Raw genomic sequence first — 24,169 nt, forward strand, 5'->3', positions numbered from 1 at the left:
AATAGAAAAGGGGACATTGAAATGATGCACAATATCCCTCAGGGTGGAGACGAATAAGAATGTGTCTTCACAGACAGGAAACTGGTGACGTGGTTCCTTTTACAGTTTCCTGTTCTAAACACGTTGAATTACTTTCCTTTCATCACCCTAAGCACGTGTTCGTCACCAGGGCCAGCTCTGTGCACGATTAATCGTATTCAAATACTGAAGCTGGACACATCTGCTGGTCCATCTTGAAAGACATGCTCACAGCTACCATGCTACCGCTCAAGATGTTGGGCCTCCTCATGCTCTTTTTTTCAATGTGTGGTGAGTGATATTGACTTATGTGTGTGTCCGTGCTGAGTATATAGAACAAAGTCTTAAGACTGAGGCGTCTTCCGCTTGCTTAAAGGTTCAATCGCTTCAAGTTCCAGCGGTGATGGTGATGGACGTAAAATAAGATGGAAAATAAGAAAGTTGTTGAGTTGTTAAAATACAGACACTTCAGCTCAAGAATTCACCTCAATCTCAAATATATTATGTTTATCTAAGTATTCATCTCCATCAGTTTGAGTATAACCAATTGAACTTATTATTTTTGGTTTGGTTTCAACATATTTAATTGCATAGAATAATGTAAATACTTTTGATGAGATGCTGTTATGGATAATGTAAAGGAAGAAAAATGGAAATTGACTATTTAAAAGAATTAAGTTGGTGAGATGCTGTTATGCTGCTCTGAAATGGTGGGGCGGTTAGAGAGCCGTTACATCTTCCGCCGCAAACTAAAGACACACCTCTTCAGACTTTACCTTGACTAAAAACACTAACAAATTGTAGCACTTCAATTGTACTTATAATTTTTTCTTGTTCGTCTGAGTTTGTATCTCTATGGTTGAATGCACTTATTGTAAATTGCTTTGGATTAAAGCGTCAGCTAAATGACATGTAATGTAACATGTAATGTTATGGATGACGTAGAAGAAAGGAAGAAAACCGGAAAATGTGACTATTTCCAAGAATGTTAAGTTAAGTTTCATTTCTGAAGTTCTAGGTAAAACGTTTCTTTGGGGGTTTGAAACAGATGAGGGGTTATTCTTAGGTGCTTAAAAACTTCCTCTATACTGGCTTGTGGCTGTTTTGGGAGGAGTCCATTTGGTAACAAAGAGTGCGCAACAGTTTAGTGGGTTAACTATAATCCCGGCAGCACGGGTGATTTTTCAAACGGTATAAAAAGAACACAAATCCTCAAAAAGCTGCAAATCTCACTATCCCAATGCTTTAAATTACTTAATACTTTCATACAATACAAATTTCTTAAAGTTTAAAATGATCACAAACGTATCTTCGCCATGACGTGTAGGCCTATAATGTGTCAGTGATATCTTTTCCATCCGCACAGATGTAAAATATGTATCACTAATATCTGTGTTGATCAAGGTTTTTCATCCCGTCATTGTTTACAAAAATTAGGCTCATGATAATACTTTAGCAATACTATAATACAAATTTCTTAAAGTTTAAAATAATGACAAACGTCGCCGTCATGACGTGTATAATGTGTCAGTTTACCTTGAAAGCTCAATAAAAACGCCCCCATGTCTCACAACAGATGCAGACGGTGAATGCCTCCCGGAGCTCATCCTGAATCCGCCTGAGGTTCTGGGAGAATATGGAGACACAGTGACTGTCAACTGTTCCAGCGCAGACAGTGACAATTTTGAGATGTACGGGATGGTTGGAAACACACAATGGCAACCAGAATATGAAAATAGTGTAACATGGAACGTGACACTCTCAGACTGGAATGTGACTGCAGAGTGCGTGAAACAGCTGAACAACACCAGCTGCCGTAAAGAGCTAAAAATCAGAATATACCGTAAGTTGAATTTCAAATGAAAAATATCTAATGGAAGAAAAAAAAACAGCAAAAGCAAAAATCAGTATTTCATTTTGTTTTGGTAGAGAATCCAGAGGAAGTCGTTGTGGGTCCGACAAAGAATGCATCTGCGTTGGAAGGCACACAGTACGAGCTGCAGTGTGATGTTCTCAATGTTGCTCCTGTCCAACACCTGACTGTGAGTTGGTACAGAGACGGTGAGACCATCAGGACGGACAACTTCACACACTTAAACGCAACCAAAGGACTAGCAAGTGAGTCCTCCACTCTGACAGCCACCTTCAGCAGAGCAGAAAACGGAGCTCAGTTTCATTGTGGGGCTCATCTGGACTTTGGGGAACATGGATCAAAACCTGCGGTTAATTCAAGCGTGCACGCGGTTTCTGTGCACTGTGAGTAAACGCTTGTTGTTCCCAGATAAACAGATTGATTCTTTCCTCGAGATCGCTTTCCATGATGTAAATATTTGAAGTAATGAAAAGCTTTTGGCTTGCCTCTTCAGATGCCGCTGAGCTCAAAAACCAAACTGAGTATGTCGATGGGAATGAGGGTGATCACGTCACCTTGAAGTGTGAAGCTGAGGGGCGCCCTGCTCCTGTCTTTAGCTGGTCACTTGATGGGAAGAATTTAATGGAGACCACGAGTGACCTCAACATCACTTTAGCAACCAATGCAATATACATCTGCACAGCTTCCAACTATCTGGGAAACACAACTAAGCTCTTTGATGTCTATGGGATGAAAACAAACGTGATGGGAGCCCCTTCAGCCATAACCACCCCTGAACCATCCACACCAAAAGGTAGACTCTTTTCCATTAGCACAGATGTACAATATGTATCACCAATATCTTTGTTGATCGAATATGTTTACTACCGAATGGCAGATTGCCCTCTAGTGTTGACGCCTGCTGAAATCGTGGTGAGATTTGGAGATCCAGCCGAAGTTGAATGCAGCACATCGGCCAAAGGTTTACAAGGAATGGGCTGGGAGGCTCCTTCTGGAGCCACAGCGTCTGAAACAAATGTAACCATCTGGACAGTCGACCAAGTGAAGGACTGGGCCACGGACCCTTTGTGCTACCTTAATACTAAAGACAACCAGTGTTTTGTGATGCTAAAAATCACTCTTTATAGTGAGTACAAGTACTAAACATGATATTCTGTATTTACGTATTTACTGTGCACTTGCTCTGCCACTTCAAAACAGATATTATTTCCGTTTCAATTGTGATTGCAATATTTTCCTTTATTTGCAGAGACTCCAGACAGCGTGTCAGTGTCTGCGTTGGATCAAGGGCCGATGGTGGAGGGCACAGAGTACCGGCTGAAATGTGACATCACCAATGTGGCTCCTGTGCAGAAGCTCAAAGTGACGTGGTACCGCGGCAATGAAATTGTTGAAACACAGATGTTTAATGACACCAGCGAGATCCCGGTACATGTCTCCTCCACCTTCAGAATCACTCCTGAGAGAGATTCTGATGGAGAACTCTTCAGATGTGACGCTAAGCTGCACCTAGGACCAAATGGACCAAAGCGTGTCCCTACTGAAAGCTCATCCCCGTTTAAGGCCGTTGTGCACTGTGAGTTGTCCTCTTGTCTATTTTTTTCTTGTCATTCTTTTTTACACACCGGACTGATTTTGAATCATTTATGCTGATATATTTTTTTAGATAAACCACTGGTCAAAACATGCCCAGGCAGTTACGCTGGTGTGGAGCAGGAGTTCAGTATTGACAAGTTGTCCTGTGACTTTGCTGGGAACCCTCCACCAACAGTTAAGTGGTACTATAAAGAAAAACTGATCAATGCGTCTCAGCCCCTCACCAGGGATCAATCTGGAGAGTACACAGCTCAAATTGAAAATCACCTCGGCTCCATCAACACCTCTGTCCTTGTCTCAATCGAATGTAAGTGAATCAGACATGCTTGGATGGGTATGAGTTGGCGTTTCCTTTTTTGTTATTCATTCTGAAAAGCGTCTTTGATATTCACAGATGGCCCTTCGTTTACCTGTGATGATCGCTACGAGGTCAGCGAGAATGAGATTGTCCACTGTGAAGCCGATGGAAAGCCTAAGCCCAATGTCAGCTGGTTTGTGGGGGAGAAGGTAGAGGGAGGAAAAGAAGTGGCTGCCCTGACGCGCTGGACAAAGAATGATCGAGGAATATACTCACTGCTGGCAATCAATAAACATGGAAGTGCCAGTCACAGGCTACGTGTTGATGTTTTGTGTACGTTTCATACTTTTGGATATTATCTGTTGCATTGTTGGCATAAGGGATTTGGAATCATATCATTCCTTCTTTTTTTTGATTGTCACCCGTCTCTCCGCAGACGCCCCGGTCTTCACTGAGAGTTACAGCGAGGAGGTGAACGTGTTCCTGGGTGACAACGTGACTTTCGGCTGCAGTGCTGATGGCCATCCTCCCCCTGACATCCAGTGGAGGAACAGTTCTAAAGCGCACGTGACCGTGACCACCAGGGGGAGCCAAAAGAGCATCACTGTTGCGGGAGCCACGTCTACCGATGCTGGTGTTTACATCTGTGATGCTACGAATAACGTTACGGTTGTGACGAGAACCGTCACACTGGTAGTGAAAGGTATTGACTATTTTCAGAACTAATATGGAAATATATACAGGAAAATCATCGCTGATGTAAACATTGCAATTAAGGGGATCAATAAGTGATTTTAAATTCATGTTTTTTATTTTTTCTTACAGATTGTAAGCCCGTCGTTGGAAAAGCCATTTGGTGGTTGATAATTCTATTGGTGTTCGTCATCGTCTTCATCGCCATCGTCGTTGCCCAGCATCACAAAACACATGGACAATATAGTTTCGTCTCAGCCAAACCCGACAATGATGGATCAGGCATCCCGATGACTACTCAGCCTAACGGGGTGTCGGTTTAGAACATGCAACAAACTAATGCCTGAACATCAACATCAGTGGGGAATGAATGCAATGCAATTTGTCCTTTATGACAAGAATGCAATGTAAATATGGTATGTACAATATATGTGTAACTTTGGCATATAAGATGTTAGGTTACTATTAATGTTACCTAATTAAACAACTAATTAGGAGCGGTAGATTTGCTGAAATGTGCTACCGATGAAGAATAATTTTTATTTGTAGGACTTTAAAGTCCAACCTAGACAACATTTTTAATTCTCAATATAGTTAGTGCGCTAATGTGTTGTATTTGTATTGAACTGTACAAGCTATTTTCTGAACATCTTCGCATGGACATGTTAGTCACATCAAGAGTAACATCCCTGTACAAACATAATAAACATAATGAATGATTTTTGAAAGCCTTGTAAAAATCCTAATTTAAGATGAAAAACTCGTCATAATAAAACAAGCGTCAGGCAGTGAGATGGAGCATCAGTTTTATGAAGATCTGATTGGTTGATTATTGAGCCGAAGGAGCCCAATGCCTTGCTCAGGGACACTTAAAAACAACAACGAAAGAACTAATGGCCGTAAATATTGCAGCACGCTCCTGTGGGAAGAGCCGCCTGCGGTTCGGTGCACTGGCCCTTTAAGACTTAGGATTTGGGAGTGACGCGCATGTGAAAGCTAGTTTATCCCTCTTTACTTCGCTATGAAAAATATTTAGGCAAACTAGAATAACGACTTCCAGGGTTATTAAAGTAACTAACTATGATGCCGGTTTGCAGTATCTGTTGAGGCAAACCAGAAACCGGACCGCGTCGCGGTCACGATTTATCACCCCGGGGTTTGTGTGACTTGCCAAGGGGCCGACCTGCTCCGGGCCGCTGGAGAACTTTGGAGAAGTTCTTTGTATTCGGTAGAGGCGGACAGCTCGGCCCGACGAGCCGAACATGGACTGGGGCACGGAGCTTTGGGTGAGTCCGTCCTCCGGCTTGCTTTTTGCAGTTACGGGTTGTCAAGGAAGGGAAAACGGAACCGATATCCGAGGAGACAGAGTCCGCCGAGAAAGCGCGAGGGCAACGCGGGCGGAACGTCCTGCTTAGAGAGGACTCGTTTCCGAAGAATGGGGCGAAACGGTGCAAACGTATGCAAAAGTGTGCACGGGATGCGGTTCCGTTTGCGCGGAGCTTTCTTTCGCGTTTGGTCGTTGAAACAAAGAGCGGGTTCGCAGAAGCTCACACACCGACAAGTTGCTCTTGTGGACAATCTGTCTTTGATCAACGTTTGCACATGGATTTTTATTTTGGTCTTCTTCTCTTCCTAAAAAAAATATTCAAGGATATCTGCAGCGCACGGGACAAACAGCTGTAAAGTTACTGGAATTCAAAACTTTATATTGCATGCAAAAGTGTCTGTTTCTGCCTAATCACATCTGAATCAGACCTGCTTATTGCCAAGCACGTCACACACACTTGGAATCAGGCATAACAATAAACACTGTTTAAAAACAGAGATTATGGAAATGTACAATAAAATATAGCAAACAGATAAGCGTACATTAGAAATAATACATAATGTATCTGTCACGTGCACATTTATCATTCATACAAACACAGAAAATAAGCAGTGCTTAGATATCCTGTCTCTACATGCACACTCTTGTAATCCTAACTATGAATGTTGAAGCCAGGGTGAAAATGGTGCCAGAATGCAGTTCATGCGGCATAAATAGGTGTGCTGAGGTGGGTTGTACCCAGTGGGACGCCTCACTTTTTACAGGCTGCCACTTCTTGCTTCCATAGAGATGAAATCCTGCCAACACTGACCGAGGTCCTTGTGTGTCCACCTGTGCAGCATGGTTATTTATGTATTTATTTATTAACAGTGCACTGATTTAAAGACATCTTGACTCGAAGGTGAGGGTTTTTTGAACCACACCTTCAAACCATTCTTTTCATTGGGCTGACCGATCAGCTGGCAGCTTTATAAGATGAGGGACTTTTCCCGAGGTCAAAACAAATCAAGCAGTTTAGAGTCTGTAAATAAATAGTAATCTGTGAGGTATTTCCTCTTAACAGTGACCCTATCAAGAACAAACCCTGTTTAAAATCGGACAGCATAACAAATCACCTTGATGGCTGTGCCATGGCGATGCCGCCACACATTTGCAAACACTCCCCCATGCACATTCACACGGAACCTGAATATGTAAAATGGAGCACTGCAAACGATGGGAGGTTGTGACCTCATTCCAGAGTCTCCCCCTAGGCCTCTTCCCCAGTCCCTTTTCCATCCTGCATGCTGCTGGTGCAACAGTCTAATTAGTTTTGCCCTACTTTGATTGAGCAGGAGAAACATTTGTATCTCAGTAATAGAGTCTCTGTCGCGGCTTTCCCGTTTATTTTGTCGAGTTGTTTCACTACTAAGTCTCCACTCAACAGGCCGCAGTCCTTCTTCAGCCAATATAGAATAGAAATGATTTGACTCAAGATTGTGTAGGTAGGTTTATTTGGCTGTGGCCTCGCCTGCCTGCTTAGACTAAGTCCTGCAGGCATAATTGTGTTAACGTTTGGTGGGAGAGTCATCCCTTGGGTCAAATCAGCTCAATGGCGTCCGTCCCCTGATTGTCGTTAATCCCAAGGCTATTTTAAGGCAGCAGTTTGCAGAGTGCAAGATCAGTAGCTGAGCATTGGCCGTGCTAGTGAGGGCTACCAGGCCAATGGTGAGAACAGCAGTGACAGGTCTGGTCAGGCCAAGCCCCGAATATTTAGAAGAGAGGGTGACTCAGGGCTTAAATATCCACCCGAGCCTTGTAGGTCGGTGACTTCCAGCGTGACTTTGAAGTTATGTGGCGTTCACTGGATACCAGCTTTCTCTCTGGTATTACAGGAACGCTCTGAAGATGGAGTGCGAAGGACACGTCTGATGCTACTAAATGTCCCTGAGGAATGCGTCACAATATGGAAAAGCTGCTCAAAATGTTTAGATCATATGGAAGGAAGTAATAATTAAATGACTTAGATCTTGACCAGAAATGTGTGATTTGCTGTTCAATCTGAAGTATAAGCATTTGAAGGTTGTCGGCATTTTCCCACACAAACCATTTGGATGTTCAGTGCAAACCCAGCCTATGGAGACTTGGAACGATCGTTTTCACTCTGGCTTTAAATGGTTATAAATCGCAGTAGATGAGACAGCCACTGGTGTTCGACGAGACAATGATTATGTCCTTGAAAGCTACAGTGTCTATTTTTAACACCGTTTAATGACATTGGCTTTTCTCTAATTGGAGCACTTTTGTTTTGAGTTCAGCAGTCAGTTAATTTATAGAGATTACCGTTACACACTGCTACTTGCATCACCCAAATACTGTGAGATGTATTTCTATTTTACCATTGGCACTAGAAGGATAGCAAAACTATCAAGTGAAATGTGTTTTTCGACACGACCCTGGAACGCAACTTCCTTACAAAATTCCTGCAAATCTTAGAAAGGCACAATGACTGACTCCCTAAAAAAATATATTTATAACCGCTATAATGATGATTCCACATTACATCCTAATTAGGTATGGGCAAGAACATTTCATCTTGATGTATAAATTGTTTGCCAACACATTCTCCATCCGACTTGTCACCGACTGACGCTTTGTCGAAGCCTCACGTCAAAGAGTGCTTTGTGCATCTCCATCTGAAGTATTGGAAGCACTGGTAATGACACCTGGCTGCATCCACTGTCTAGCACATCTTCCCTGAATCTAAAGAATTTGATCACCTGTTCATCATGTGTATGAATACGAAAGTGTTTATAATTGAAATGGGCGCAGAACTGGCAGATAACGTGAAGGTTTTTGGACCTGCCCACTTACACAGATGCTCCACCCACCACAGCTCGCCTGACAGAATCAGACCGCCCCGTCAATCTGCACAGTAGTTGTTGACATTTGTTTGCACACTCATCAATAATGCATAAGTGCCTCTTAGTAAGCTATGATCAACAAGTCAAAACATCTCTCCCAGTTAACCTGGTGCAGTGCTGCTCAGCCTTGGCTACTAGTTTAATACTATATTGAACTTTCTTTCTTACTATTTATGTAACACACCACATGTTTATTTCGTCCTGGTGAGCTGTGACATAGCCTTTCCATTTTGTCCCATGCCTAATGGTCAGTGTAGATGATTGCAGCCTTCGTCTCCTGCTCTGTTGATGTGGTGAGGTTGCACTAGATGCCGACAACTACTGCACATTTAAAGCTTTTGAGGTATAAGTAGTCTGTATTTGAACCATGCAGTGTCCTAAAACCCTGCCTTTTTGTTGCTATTATTGTTCTCTCTCTTAAGTCCAATCATTTTCCACGTCTAAGAGGACAATCTTCAGTTGGAAGTTGGCTTTATTATCTGTCATTACTCCCGCTGTGGGGGTTGGGCTGCAGTCCTCTGTCTTAACCTTTACCTGTGTTCTGTGATTAGGCAAGACGTTGTCTCATTCATTTAGGTCTTGCCTCTTTCAGTTTTACCAGTAGGGCAGGAGAGGTGCTGTAAATCAACGCCCATCTTGTCAGCAATCCTTTCCGCCCCTTCCTCAACACCAAAGACACCAACAAAGAAAGCTCGGGGATGTTGTGTAGGGTGAGCGAATATTGGTGAAGATATCCTCTCATAACACTTAGGGGACTTGTCTGAACCTGAAATTGTCAGAAAGTGCTTTGCCCCAATAAAGAACCAACGAGGAAGAGTAACCGAATATACCTCCCCCGTTCTGTACCATTGGAAAAGGCGCTCAGCAGATTGGGTTTGCACTGCGGCAGAGGGGTTTATGATGTTGGAACCAGTCATGAAATGGGTACAATAGCTACATTACCTCTGTATTTGTCATTTCATGAAATTTGTAGCATTGTTGCATTACTCTATGGAGATGTATCAGAACAGGCCCTGATTGTTTCACAATCCTGATTGACTCTTGGCTTGTCAGAGGCTTGTCCTTTCACCGTCCTCTCTCTTTTTAAAGACGTGAAAGTCTTGCGATTTAAAGCTGGGAAGAAGTCTAGAGATCATTTGGCAAGATTTTTTGTGCATTATTACTCGGAGGTTCACTCCTGTTGCGTACGCAGCTCGGCAGAGTGTTGGCTTGATGTCTTTTCCTTATTTGTCTCTCATGCTTTGTTCTCCAGGACCAATATGACATCATTGAGAAGCACACACAGTCTGGCCTGGAGCTGGTGGAGAAGTATGTGAAATTTGTGAAGGAAAGGACAGAGATTGAGCAGAACTACGCCAAACAGCTACGGTAGGCCTCGCTCCTGCCCCCCCAACCACCCTCCTCTTTGTGCTTTCTCCCTCATATCTGTGTGTGTGTGTGTGTGTGTGTGTGTGTGTGTGTGTGTGTGTGTGTGTGTGTGTGCATGTTGAAAGGTTGTTTATGTAATGCTCGCGAGGTCTTATGACTACTTTGATACCGAATCTAGCTTGTCTCTGAGACACTGGCCTCATTCTCCAGCCGCAGTGTGCTCCCTCTCTCGGTTGTCCCCCGGTCTCCGTGCCCACATCTGCTGCAGTGCTGAGCGTTGCTGGAGAGGAAGTGGGAGCAGACTAGCACATGACGGACAGGATGTGGTCAGAGAGAGAGAGTACAAGAAGGAAGAAAAAGCTATTTTAATGGGTTCATGGAGGACTGCTGTTTTTGATTCAACTGCGTAAAAAAACCCAGTGTTTTGCATAAGGAGAGTTTAATTCAGTGAACTTTCTTCCGCTGTCACCCATCTTTTCCTATTGGAAATGTTCACATATTTGTATTCCAATTCCTTTGATGCCCTTTCACTGTCCACAGGAACCTTTCAAAGAAATATAACCTGAAACGAAGCGGCAAAGATGAACCAGATAGCAGGTAAGCCATTGCAAAGCATATCTTTTAGAGAAAACTTAATTGGCTGCAATTGTGCTCGCTTGGACAATTAGGATTTATGCCCTTGCTATAAGCTTCAGGTTCAGGTCTTACGGAGGAAACTAACTAACATACAAAAACAAAACTGACCGGTAAATAATATCACCTTTCAAAGGCTGAGGAATCACCTGGTCAATATGCTGCAGTGTGTTCAAATGCCCCTTAGAATGAAGCAGGAATAAGCTTCTTATTACAACTTCTCCCTGAGCCGGTGTTTGTATCATCTCTTCTCCTCCTCTTAAATGGCAGGTTTTCCAGCTACCAGTCTTTTTTGGACGTGGTCAACGAGATGAATGACTACGCGGGGCAGCGGGAGCTGATCGCTGAGAATTTGATGATGAACATTTGCATCGATCTCACCAAGTACCTGCAGGAGCTCAAGCAGGAACGAAAGATGGTGAGCTGACCAGGAGACCGTCTTTGCAGCTGCGAGCATACCAAGCGTTCTGTTGTCTCGGGTGAAATGGTGTGTTCGGGACTAAATGTGGAGTCCACATTTTTCCCCCACCACAGCTTTGTTGTTTGCCTCCTAATACACTTCCAGCTTGTCTACTCTGCTATCATAGGGTTTTAATCATAGGTCTATTATCAAAACTGTTTTATTCTAAGTGTCTGCTGATTATGATGTATGCGTCTATAGCACACACACAGCTGAGGAGGAGTGTAACGTAAAGGGGGGAGAGAGTAGAGGGAGATTTAAGGAGGAGTGGAGATCTCACTGTTGTGGCAGGAAGGAAGCCTAACGGGGGGGGGGCTGTGGTTGAAGCGGGGGTGTGCAAATCCTGTGCCAGGAATGCATTGGCTCCGCCCCATTGGACTGCAGCGCCCTGCAGCCGTGTACAGGCTCTCTCTGCAGACGCGATGTCTCAAGCGGACACGCTGGTATTTGTTTTCTTGTCTGCTTCGTTGTGCGTCTTTAGGAGGTCATTGTTTATTCAGTGTCTGCCGCTGCACATGTCTCCCCTGTCTCTCTGCCCTCTGCCCCCGCCTCCCCTCTTCCTAATCGGCCTGTTTTTATGAATGTCTGCAGTATCTGATAGAGGCCAAGAGGGCCCAGCAGAGTTTGGAGAGCACCTACAAGCAGCTGGACAGTGTAAGTTGCGACACCGAATCCTAAAAGAAGTCCATCATTCATCAGTTTTATGAGTCCGCTTTTTATTGTGATAAGTGCTGTTCAATATATATTTTTAAAGTCCCTTTTGTCCTTGTTGGGTCCACCATGAAAGCCAATTGTAGTAAAATGACTGCACGTCCGATGTGGCTGGTTCAGTGGCTATATTTGTCTACAGTAAAAACAGGGGAACAGAATGGAAAGCAGTTCTCTATCTTTAGCCTGTCATCACTACATGTAATGATTGGAAATGTTCTCTCCATCTCAGTTGCTTTAGAAAAACACAAAGAAATGCTGTGCTTAAAATTAGCAAAAATATTCAGCCAATAGCCTCACTCAGCGGATATAAGTGAACATGGTCTTTCTGTTTTATTTTTTCCTTTATCTGTTATTTCTTCCTGCACACCAGAGTAAAAAGCGCTTTGAAAGGGAATGGAGAGAAGCAGAGCGCACGGCACAGTACGCCGAGAAGACGGATCAAGACCTCAACGCCACAAAGGCAGACGTTGAAAAAGTAACGAGGGGGGGGGGGATAAAACCATTACATTTGTCATAATCAAAAGTAGAAACGGATGCACTTGGTTAATCTGCTTTGTGGTTCCAGGCCAAACAGCAAGCTCATATGAGATCACACCTAGCGGAGGAGTGTAAGAACGACTACGCCGCGCAGCTACAGAAGTACAACAAGGAGCAGAGCCAGTTCTATTTTAATGAAATGCCTCTCATTTTCAATGTAAGTGAGTTACATCCAGCAACATGTGACTGTTACTTCCCCACTACATTTATTTGAACTGGATGTTTAAATCTGACAAACTAAAGGTGCAGTCGCATATTGACTCAAAACTAGCTAAGAACTCCTTAGTTGTATCAATCAATGTTGTTTACCCTATCGAAATGCTTATGTTCTGGCTTTGATGCTGTCATCAGAGCATTAACAAATGCGTTTTTAGAATCATAGATGACTTCAATTGTAATATGTACTGCGTGTTGCGTATTCGTCTCAGCCTCAATAGTTTTGGTCTCTCAGCGTCTTTCTCTGTGTGTTCACTAGAAATTGCAGGACCTGGATGAGAGGCGAGTACGGAAGTTGGCGCAAGGCTACATTTTGTTCTCCGACACAGAGCGGCATGTGATGCCTATCATTGGCAAGTGCCTGGAGGGCATTACAAAAGCCGGCACTAATGTTAACGACAGAAATGTGAGTTGGTCAACAAACAAAATGCTCAAACACGCACTTATGTAGCCAATTAGTTTTAACTCCATCCGTTTCAAAAATAACTCTTGACCGCTTTTATTCACAATTGCATCAAATGCAGGACACCATGGTTGTAATAGAGCAGAACAAGTCGGGCTTTGAACGTCCTGGAGATGTGGAGTTCGAGGACTACAGTCAGGGCATCAACCGAACCTCTTCCGAAAGTAGCCTGGGTACACCTAAAGGCCCCATGGATATTCTGGGAAGGAACAGGAGCAAAAACTTTTGGCTTTTCAGCAAAAAGAGTAAGGTAAGATATTCCACATTAGGCTGACACGTGCTAATGACTGGGCCTCATCAGGAGAGAAGATCCTATTTTCTTTTTTTGCATTGTGGTAATTGTGTAATGAATGCATCAGCAATCCTCTCTATCAAAAATCAACGACCGCAGATTTGAAAATCTGCAGGTGGCCAGTCGGAGCGTCAATGTTTAGTGTTTGAGCCACAGATCCAGCAGGAAGGGGCCAGGAAGTCCCCCGATGGACCTGCGTTAGTGGCACACACAAGCACACTTAAGACACAACTGTCTCATCTCTAAGGCTAAGAATAAAAATGCATGAACCTCTTTTATTGTATGAACGTTAACACCCCCCCCCCCCCCCCCCCACCAAGACCCGTAGGACTGGATCTTTGCATGACTCTGCCCTGACTGAGTGCATAAACCCCCCCTGCAACCTCTCCCCCCTATCCCTTCTTCTGCAGCTTGGTTTCCAATAGGTAAATTGGCAGTCAGCATTCTGCTGCGCTTGTGCTTTCATCAGCACGGGGCCTGAACAACATTGTATTTTCCTCTACAGGCATCCACAAACACACTGCTTCTATTATACTGCCCAGGCATTATGTCTCTCTTCACAATAAGATCTTTGTAACAACAAGCAGGACGACACAAGGTCTACCGGGTCAAATACAAATTGGATCAGGGCCAACCACGCACATGCATGCCGTAGATCGTTTTCTCTCGTATTTGTACAAGTTCATTTTATTTTTACAATGCTGGATCTTATCTCGAAGGAGCACTCTTGATGGGGTCCAAAATTGAACTGGTGATAGCAGCCCCCCACACCCCACCCTCCCTCCTCCTGCATCAACACTAAACGATCCCCCTCCTTCTTCCATGCAGTGTTTGCTTGTTCGGCGCCTCCCTTTTCTCTGCATGTCTTGTACAGGCTGTGCTCTGCTGTGTGCTCTTCTTGTTCTGTGCATGTGTGTGGCACACTGCTCTGTGTCACCAGTCATGCTCTCGCAATCAGGCCCGTGGAGCAGAATGAATAGGAGGCTGACTTTTAATGGCTCCAGGGAGCTTTTGGTTTATGTTTGGCCCTTTAAACATGGCCGCTCTCCTGTACTTAGACCGCCATAACTCTCATAAAAGTAGCACATACCCTGTAGATGTTCACATAATGATAGTGCTGTACTTCCAGCTCTCAGTATTTACACAGGGGACCTTGTTATAGGGCTTTTTCAGACATTCACAAGACTGGACAGCATCAGCCTCCTGTGTGATTTAGCTAATAGATCCCACGCCTACCTTTACACACAGGCGTGCTGTACTGACGCTGAGGTATTACTGTAGTTTACTCCAGGCGTGTTTTCAACCTAACCCCTTCCTAAGAGATTATATAAGGCAGCCATTCGGCCCTTAACAATTCTATGCACAAATGATACTGGGGAAATTAAGCCGGCTATATTTGACAACTGCAATGGTGTAGCAATTGATATAATATCTATGGAGATCAGACTCCAATCTTTTCATGTATGAAACAAACATTTATTGACTTTCACTGAGGACACTTAAAAAGCATGAAATAATAATCAGTCACTATGTAGATGAGCCCAGTTTTATCCTTTAAAATGTTAATGTCCGTTTTGTCACTTAAATATCCTGAAGCCCATATTATTTTACCCATTATGGGTTGTGTATCACTATGAAAATAATTGAACATCTCCCCTCTGCGGCTCAGCCCCTTCATCCTGGCTCCAGTTTGACTGCAGGTGTCGGGCCCCGTGATGCTCTGGTGGGGGGGAGCTGTGGTTGTTTGCTCGCTGTCATGCTTTGTTTTTGTGTCTCTGTCTTTTAAATTCCGTGTTGTTGGGGTTTTGCTCCTGCGTTGTCTTCCTGGCTTTGTGGGTGTGCTTTGAGTTGTTGATGGTGTCTTTTTCTTTCCCTTGTCACCTTTTTGTTGTTTTTGTCCCCGTCCCTCTTTTTCTATCCTTCCAATCCCCCCCCTCTCCCCGATCCTGCATACCTCATGCTTGGGTGCTGGTACTTCGGGTCTCGCCCCCCCCCATCCCAGCTCTCTCCGTCCACGCTCCCTCCTTTCTCGTCACCCCCTGCCCCTTCGCCCGCTAACGGACCCGCTTCCCCCAAGTTTGGCCGGGACCCCCTGTCGTACTGTTTGAAGGAGATCAATAAGACAGTCAAACCCAGAATCTCTTCCTTCCGGACGCTCAGGAGATCGGTGAGTCATCAGAGGGAAGCGTTGGGGTTTGAGGAAAGCTCCACTGACCAGGGCTCACACATCATCCTCTGTTCCCACCTCGTGTAAGAATGGCTGAACCCTTTCGATTGGAAATTTACATTTTCAACACTACGAGATGCAGCGTAGATCTTACATGTGGTCCTTTGCCTTTCTAAGTATTGTAACATATAATAAAAATGCCAGGACTCGCACATTTAAAGATATTCCCAATACACATACAGTTTCTTTCTTCCCTCAGAGGTTTACTCCAGAGAAGATCACGGTAATATGGACAGAAGTGGTGTGGGGGCTATCAGTTGTGTGATGTGTAAATGTAAATGGCCACCTTTCCATTACAACCGCTCCTGTCGTTGTCATCACTTTCACTTCACAAAACTGCAGTAGCTGCAGCGATCATGTTATGTTGCATAAGGCCTGCCATCTCGAGTCTGTATTGAAGAGGTGGCCACCTGGTGGTGGAGGAGGAATGGAGGAATGCTTGGTAGCACAGAGGGACACCCAATTTCAAAGTGTCCTTAATTGTCTCTATGCTTTAGTGGGTCCAAGATTTCATGCCTTGATCTTAGTAGTTTCTCTGCCGTATAACGTTAAGAGTGTGTGCTACATCACTTTGAAGGAAACCGGGAGGGAAATATTTGTCAAAGTCTCACAAGAGGAGCGAGGTCGCGACCTTATCACGAGTATGATGTGGCACACTCTCATAACCTCGCTCTCGTGGGGGTTTTAGGTCCAGCTCGCTGCTGTACACGAGCCGGCTGTTCATTAAGGAGCCGTACAGACACGTCACTCGGAGTTCTGGAGATGATGTTTGTACAGTGAGCTGAACTCAAACCGCACGTGTTGTGTTCCTCTTGTTCCTCTGTTGTTTGTTTGTTTCCCCTCGTGGTTACTGTGAAGTTCAGTGTTAAAACGCCCTTCGTGTGTGAACTCTTGCAGCCCACGGTGACCGAGGACTTTACCCACCTACCTCCGGAGCAGCGCAGGAAGCGATTACAACAAAAATTAGAGGAAATCTGCAGAGAGCTGCAAAAGGAAGTGGACCAGAGGTGTGTGCTTTTCTGTGTATCTGAGGGTGTCTTTCTGCACACTAAAAACCGTCTCGGGTAGATATAATATTCATGATGTGCACATCAGTGTGTGCACATCAGTGTGTATAACTCCGTGGTGTCTGTGTGAGTGTTTGAATTGTTTACTCTGAGCTCTGCAGGGAACCAATTGCTACTGAAAGTCCCCCCCTCCCTCCCTCCCTTTCTGCATTCTCCTCTCTTCAGTGAGGCTCTGGGTAAAATGAAAGATGTTTATGAGAAAAATCCTCAAATGGGAGACCCTGCTAGTCTGGCATCCCAAATCAGCCAGACGTCACAGAATATGGAGCGGCTCACAGGAGAGCGCGTCAAGTATGAGGTAATCCGGCCCTCAGTTGTTTATTCACATTTACGAGGTTTATTCATATACCATGATGACATAAGCTTATTGTGGCATTTAGAGCTATACAAATGAACATGAGTCTATATATTGACCATTAAATGAATCATAATAAACAGTACTTCATATATTATCTTTTTTTTTTTCTTGTGTAGGCCTGGCTGGCTGAGGCCTTGGGCCGAGGGGAGACTTTGCACTATAAATCTCACACATTCAACAACAACGGAGCTCACGATGTACTCGGGTAACACTAAATTCTGCTCGTAGATGGTTGTGTTTTGCACAATGATGTGTTCTCTGCTCTGCAAAGGAAACCTTTTAATGTTTTTCCTCTCCAGCCCTGACGGAGCTCACTCTGATGAAAGCATTCCGGATCCCTCGCAGGCCATCTACGCAGAGTTTGATGATGACTTTGAGGACGAGGAGCTTACTGCTCCGATTGGGAATTGCACAGCCATGTACAGCTTCCCTGGTATGTGACAGGCTCTTTAATTGGACTTGATTAAGATGTCTTAATGAAACTAGATCGGTCCCCTCTAAACTTCAGCTATTTCTTTGGAAATACTCCCTGTATGTCTGTCAATATAACCATTTTGAAGAGTAATGGGAAGTAACATTTTTGTCAAACTCTTAAAGGAGCAATGTCACAATCATATCATGAGTCAACAATTTACTTTCTGTGGTCTTGTGTTTCCTTGTATGCATTAAATAGTACTGGGGGAAAAAAAGCATATAGTTTCTCTATCTTCCAGGCGCCAGTGAAGGGACCATCTCAATGCAGGAGGGGGAGGTGCTGGCCGTGGTAGAGGAGGACAAAGGGGACGGCTGGACGCGTGTCCGTAGGAACGATGGGGATGAAGGGTACATACCTACATCCTACGTCTCCATCGACCTGAAAAAATGACACGCATGTCAACGGGAGGATAAGAAATGGTCACTTCATCAGGCTGGATGCAGTTCTTCACATGGGACCAAGAAGAAGCCACGGCACTGTGGACCTCTGTTGTATGCAACAGAGCATACTCTGTTGTATGCAGAGGGAGATCCAAATAAGGTGCTTTGATTTCTTGTGAGAGGTGCCCCAAATGGGCTGAGGAATGGCGCTGAGAGTGTTTTTCCTCATGGCTAACATTACGTCGTTGTAATCTCAGTCACCCAAGCCTACTCAACCGCGAGGTTATTTTACTTTTGGATACTTTTTATATCATGTCAAAGTCATTTTTCGTATTTCTTTGGTGTAAGAATGTGACGGCGTACGAGTGTCCGCCTCGCCCCCCCGCAGCCCGATAAGGCATTTGCTTCGAAATGTGAGAGGAACAAAAAGAGAAGGAGGAGGAAGATGAGTGCTGCTGCCATCTTTACACTGAGTGTTCGTACCAGTAAAACCTAGGAGGAGAAGTTGCATCGGATGTTTACCTTTTATGTTTAGTTCAAAGCGGACCTGCGGTTTTTCCGTTTGCTCCCGCATACCACTTCTTAGCTTCACTAGCGCTTGCGAGGATGTGTAGCACCGGCACTTTTTTCATGGTTGACCTTCGGTGTCCCCCGAGGATGAGTCCGGTTTTGGGTTGGAGAATGCTTCACTTTTGGGTTTTAGCAATTTGTGAGACGAGGCGCGTGGAAGGCTCTCCCGTCGTGGCAAAATCACAGCCGTAAAAAGACACTAATGTTCAGACAATCTCAGCCATACGAAATCCCACTTTCAATCTATTACAGTGACAGGCATACAGCTTTTTTTTTTTTTTTTTTTTAATAGTTACAACTTTAAAATTGTACTTTAAAATAATTTATTATGAACGTATGCTCTATGAATACAAATTTCAGAAGTTGTATTTTGTGTTACGAATGTTCTCACAGTCTTTAGCCACAAAAGGGAGTAAATAATGCACACATAAAATGTGCTACATTAAGACTTTTGTATTTATGTAGTAAATAATATATATATTTTAGAAATCACAACACCACTTTTGTCTTATTACCTTTTTTTTTAACCATTCAAATAGTGTTATATTTTGAGAGAAAATATTCTCTAATTATGTTGCTAGATGCATTTTTTGGGGGGGGGATTCGCGTTCAAATCGTCTCCAGATCGAGCCACGTCCTGTTTTTTATGTTGTTAACCAGCGAGAAGTGATAACTGCTTGTGTCTTTGGTGCCTTTTTGGGTAAAAGCATATTGTGTATATACCATTTTCATAACACTTTTTTTTCTCAATAAATGTAAAGCACATTTCAAAGTTAGGAGTGTTTGTCATTTCTGGACTTGGAAAATAAACATTTAAATCAAACATGGTGTCCGTTAGTCGTATAACATTTTTGCAATTTGTAAAAGGTACAGGCGTTTTAGTGTTTTTCTCTAAAATGTGTTAAATACATAATTTGCTGAACAGGACTGAACATGAAAAATGTTTAACTGAAGCGTTAAATGGGAACTTGAGTATATTGTGTCACAGTGATGAAATGTGGGCGCTTGTGATAGGAAATGAGTGAATCACTGGGTGGAAGGAAGCGTTGAGGTTTTGCTGGTCAAATAAGGTTTACTGCTATTACACTAATAAATAAATTAATGAATTTTATATTTTCTAAATCATCTCTGACAGATATTTGATGCATTTCTGTTTTGCTGATTGATTTGTTCTTTCCCTCCATGACGTATGGATACAGTTTTAGATGTTCTAATCACCCAGGAAACCACAATGATTTACTTTCTGTCACGACACAATTTGTCCACACCCATCCATTCTTCTTCCCTTTAAAAATGCATTCAGGTTTGTGGCAGAAGCTGTCATGAGCGTTTGAAGGTTCATAGCACCAACCCATCTCCCAAACCTTTTTCACAGCTCAACAACATTTCCTATCTGAATTTCAAGAAATACTGCTGAGCTCAGTCCTCTTGGACACTAGCAGAGAACCATTCAGCGTTTGGTCAGTGAGGTTAATACATTTAAATAGCATTGCAGTAATTAATGTCTCGCTTCCTTTTGTTAAGGCTGCCAATGTTTTGAAGGGAAAGGTTGTGATGACTTTACCCAACAGCTTAATCTAAAGTAAGGAACAGAGCACAACTGTCTCCGGGTCCCCAGAATGAATTGCTATGTGTTACATAGTGTTAGCATTGACCGGTCAGAGTAGATGCAAGTCCTTCTCACTGGGTGGCACTGTTGCATCATCTCTGTGCAACGTGCCTTTGCACAATGTGTTCAATATAGGCCATTCATTTGCATACCTGATTAAAATTGCACTGGCTTCAAAACTATACTGTTTATAATGACTAATTAAATCCCCCCCCCCCAATGTGCCCCACATTCATATTCATACTGCATTGTTCACAGCAGAAGAGAGGATGGATGGAAAATTGATTTAAACTTAGTCAAAAACAGGGTTCTTCTTCCATCAAATTAAAACTCAATGGGGGCAATTGCTGGTGACCTGTTCATCTGAAGGAGCACCCAGAAGTGGCGTGCCGGGGCATTGACTGACTGGTCAAAGGACTGAAGAATCAGATCATCATTTGTATGCAAAGCCTTAGGCTCGAGATTCGTTAAAGGTCAGTGTTTCAGTGAGGCTACTGGACCCCGCCAACATCCCGCGTTGGACTACAGCCGGAGACAATTCTGCATCCTGGCAACAGAAGCGGAGCCTGGTGTGGACAATAAAGTGGAAATCCACACTTTCTAGCATATATTGGAGAATATAACAGTCTATGCACAGGGGTTCATACTTGGGAATGTTGCACTCCTGGGCATCTACTGCAGACTAATGACTGGGCAGTAAACTGAACAAGCACTGAGAGGCAAAATAGTAGTTTTTTTTGAGTCATTAAATCTAAATAAGACAACGGAGATGGGCTTATTTTACCTCTGCTGTCACAGTACACGATATTTGTTTGCAACGTCTGATTTTTCTCCTCCCAAGACAGGTATCAGACTGGAGCTGCTTCGTTGGTTTGGAACTTACATCCTGCAGAAAATTTGCTGTTTTGGAAAGAGGATATACTGTAGGTGCCATAATTGTACAAGATGGCTTAATCGAGATAGCATCTCTATTGATGTATGCCAATTATTTTCTCCTCTTTCATCGGATACAATATATTATCACTCACATAATCTTTGTTTCACTGATCTATTCATAATCCATTTAGGCAAAGCAGCTAATCATTCCTCCTTTGGAAGAAAACAATGAGGAATATAAATTTGTGTGACATTTATAGAATGAGACATGCCAAATTCCTTTATAGTCAAAAAAAGAAAAAGGATATGCTTGTTTGTTTGTTTTTTGGATTAAAATAGGAAACATTCAATATAAATTCAGTATGAATTTTTTGCTGTAGAAACATGAATCCCTTCAGTGGGAGCATGTGATGCTACTGGGTTGCTGGTGGATTTGCTGAGCCTTTGGGAAGACCTTCAGCATCAAAGACTGAGTGTTGACGTTGGACTTCAGAGGTTGATGATGCGCACGCTGTGGTTGGGTTTGTGTTTTTATTCTAGTGGAATGGTAGAAAGCTCACCTTCCACTCGGCCGACCTCATTTCAAGGCTCTTCAAGTTATTATTTCTTATCTTCTAATGAGCAAACACCTGATGATTGCTAGCAATCCTTTTAGGTCAGTTGGATACTATTGCATTACTGGCATACAAATTGTGCTGTAAACAACAATCCCCTGGCAAGACTTGAGTGTAAGTGTACTGTGTAAGTCTCCATAAGACTGTTATGTATTATACACATTGTTATTATGCTAGTGTAGTAGTTGTAAAGGATGTTCTTTATGGATGATTTAACTTCTGATTGCTTGACTTACATTTATTTGACTCGATGTGAGACACCAGTAGATCTGAACTTCAGTAAAGAACTTACAGAGCGCACAAGACATTACATTCTCTTCAGTTCACATTTGTTTGATTTCTACAGGGAAAACAGATTAAGTTCTTAAGTTTTAACTAACTTCGCCCCCCTCCCCATCCTCTCAAGATTATGATAGTCTTGACCGCCTCAATGTCTCCAAACTCTTTACCTATAATTTTTTCTGGACTGTTAAAAATAGCCAAGGTGCATTCTCACATACACACACAAAGGGCTTTGCCCCCCCACACACACCTGCCTCTCTTCAGTTGTGAAATCATTGTATAACTCTTTTCATTATAAAAAGGAGATCACTCTAGAAAAGTTTATAGTTGAACACAAAACAAACGTTTTCCTTCCGTGGTAGGTCCTGCTTTGACAAAATAAGCGATTACTTCTCTGTCCACTGCACCAAAGGTGATTAAAGATTTAGGGGCTCGATGTTCCAGCAGTTGCTGCAGGAAAAAAGGGATGAAGTAAAAACCCTTAAGCTTTTCAGCAGCTCTACATGGTCTGATAGGATACAATCTCAATATACCATTAAGGCATAGGAAAAGACCATTTATGACATGAGTAGCACAATCCCTTAATAATAAAGATTTCAGGCTCAGAGTTTGATAAACAACCGACTTTTGCAACTGCTTTGCCAAGTGTTTTAATATACATTTATTGTGGATGTATAAATAAAAGTCCTTCAGATTAACCACTGCCTCATGTTTGTTCCTGCGGCACAGCTTGAGGCCAATATTTAGTCTGTTTACTACTTTGTCTTCTCGCAGCCATTCTGCTGAAGCTTGTAGTTGCCGCAATCGTGGCATTTTGTATTTGGGAATCCAAATAGTCTGGGATAAGCTCCACCCATCAAACATATTCTATTACCACCATCAAACCTGCATTGAGCTGCAGTGAAGCCAAGAGTAATGCAACGCTGCCACTGTCAGCTGCATCACTCAGATAAATCCTGTACAACAAGTCATCCAATTCTCTAACTGAGACTACAATACCCCGTAAATCAAATAAAATATTCACATTGCAGTCAAACTTAACAAATCCCAAGTCCCAAGTCAATTAAGCATTGTATTTACCCCATTGAGCTGCAGACCTTTGCAGCACCCATGGTTGATATTAGGCTTCACAAGTGCCACGAAAAGAAGAAGAAAACAGAAGCACTGGTTTAAGGCATACGTTTAAAAGTGTTTTTGTACACGTAGTTGAGTTCATGTTGTGTTTTTATTAAATCTCATTCTAGGTGTTTGCACTGACATTAGAACCTTTACGGCCGTTTGCAGCATTAGTAGTGATCATCCAGATTTCTATTGCTAAACCAACTGCAGCCCACATCCGCCCCCTCTAATTGTTAGTCCCTTGGGGTGCTCTGCTCAGCATTTGTTGATTTCCTCGATGATCACCATGGTGACAATATGTTCCTCACCCTGATAAATCTTAATAAATACTAATTTATTACAACATAAGAATAGAATAATAGTAATAGTATTCAGTATTCAAGGCATACACAGAAGCTGCGGTAGTACCACCATTTGTATGGATAACACATCCCACTGGACAGTGAGGACTGTCAGAAGATACATGTTTTACTCCTCACATTGGAGGACTTAAGACTGCAAAATGAAATGAATCGTAGATAAGACCAGAGGTCTTGTTAAACAAAATGAGCAGAAAATAAAACAGACATATCATTGGCTTTGACGTTCTCCCGGGCCACTACTTATCAGAAAATGAGGAAAATTTACAAATTTCTTAAAATTGGAGTCGGTTATCTTTATCAAATTTTAAAAAACGTTTAATTTTAACACGGCAAGTTAAATCATTTTCTATTACCCTTTATTGGATTCTAGGTCATTTGACATATTAGCGTAATAGGAGACAATTCCGTTTAATAGCTCCTCACCAAATTTGCAAAAGTACCACTCCCGGTGAAGGAGGTGGATTTGTATGCAGCACTGGAGGAAGTTCTATCTGGGAAGCTCAAATGAGAGCAAGAGAACCTAACAAGCTCTTTTCATAGCGAGAAAACTCAGGCTGCCAAATGTGTTCCCTCCAGTGTCTTCCACAAAGTCTGGAAAATGAAAAAATGTTTTTCTGTTCAGGGGCAGATTCTGGCAGAGATGTACACTATTGCATGACAGCAGTGCTGTGAGTCACATATCATGGGACCCACTCTCCGGAGTTGCTTGTGTGTTATCCCTGTCCTTCCTTTCATAAAGTGAGCAGAACACGGTGTTTTATCCAACCAAACAGGGATGTCTGATCTGTTACAAAGGAAGCTGTAGCACGAGTTCAGACAGGAAGACCATACTGCCATAGACC

General features: G+C 43.0%; 2 protein-coding genes across 4 annotated transcripts; both read left to right on the forward strand.

Moving 5' to 3' along the window:
• Positions 1-121: 121 nt before the first annotated feature.
• On the forward strand, positions 122-5,270 carry LOC120828142 (vascular cell adhesion protein 1). Its single transcript, XM_040191512.2, has 10 exons — positions 122-309; positions 1,595-1,861; positions 1,948-2,274; positions 2,385-2,684; positions 2,769-3,017; positions 3,141-3,467; positions 3,558-3,794; positions 3,882-4,118; positions 4,222-4,488; positions 4,611-5,270. Exons 1-10 carry the CDS (start codon positions 243-245, stop codon positions 4,799-4,801), a joined length of 2,469 nt encoding a protein of 822 aa, XP_040047446.2. The 5' UTR covers positions 122-242; the 3' UTR covers positions 4,802-5,270.
• Positions 5,271-5,361: 91 nt separating this feature from the next.
• On the forward strand, positions 5,362-19,288 carry trip10a (thyroid hormone receptor interactor 10a). 3 transcript variants are annotated; one of them, XM_040191095.2, is made up of 15 exons: positions 5,439-5,764; positions 9,961-10,076; positions 10,617-10,673; positions 10,980-11,127; positions 11,761-11,823; positions 12,251-12,355; positions 12,446-12,574; positions 12,893-13,039; positions 13,158-13,346; positions 15,391-15,555; positions 16,513-16,622; positions 16,848-16,980; positions 17,157-17,245; positions 17,340-17,473; positions 17,754-19,288. In XM_040191095.2, the coding sequence occupies exons 1-15, from the start codon at positions 5,741-5,743 to the stop codon at positions 17,903-17,905; spliced, it is 1,761 nt and encodes a 586-aa protein (XP_040047029.2). In that variant the 5' UTR covers positions 5,439-5,740; the 3' UTR covers positions 17,906-19,288. The 3 variants fall into 3 exon arrangements, with proteins under 3 accessions (XP_040047031.2, XP_040047029.2, XP_040047030.2); XM_040191096.2 differs by lacking the exon at positions 15,391-15,555 and adding an exon at positions 15,815-15,838; XM_040191097.2 differs by lacking the exon at positions 15,391-15,555 and having other exon boundaries at positions 5,362-5,764.
• The last annotated feature ends 4,881 nt before the right edge of the window (positions 19,289-24,169 follow it).

This window comes from Gasterosteus aculeatus, chromosome 11 (genome assembly GCF_964276395.1).
Source record: "Gasterosteus aculeatus chromosome 11, fGasAcu3.hap1.1, whole genome shotgun sequence".
NCBI classification, from domain to species: domain Eukaryota; kingdom Metazoa; phylum Chordata; class Actinopteri; order Perciformes; family Gasterosteidae; genus Gasterosteus; species Gasterosteus aculeatus.

Excerpts from the sequence above, each read along its gene's own strand:
- LOC120828142 (XM_040191512.2), top strand. The coding sequence starts at position 243 with ATGCTCACAGCTACCATGCTACCGCTCAAGATGTTGGGCCTCCTCATG. Across the intron at positions 310-1,594 it reads GCTCTTTTTTTCAATGTGTG|ATGCAGACGGTGAATGCCTC; the intron begins GTGAGTGATATT and ends GTCTCACAACAG. Across the intron at positions 2,275-2,384 it reads GCACGCGGTTTCTGTGCACT|ATGCCGCTGAGCTCAAAAAC; the intron begins GTGAGTAAACGC and ends TTGCCTCTTCAG.
- trip10a (XM_040191095.2), top strand. The coding sequence starts at position 5,741 with ATGGACTGGGGCACGGAGCTTTGG. Across the intron at positions 10,077-10,616 it reads AACTACGCCAAACAGCTACG|GAACCTTTCAAAGAAATATA; the intron begins GTAGGCCTCGCT and ends CACTGTCCACAG. Across the intron at positions 17,474-17,753 it reads AGCCATGTACAGCTTCCCTG|GCGCCAGTGAAGGGACCATC; the intron begins GTATGTGACAGG and ends TCTATCTTCCAG.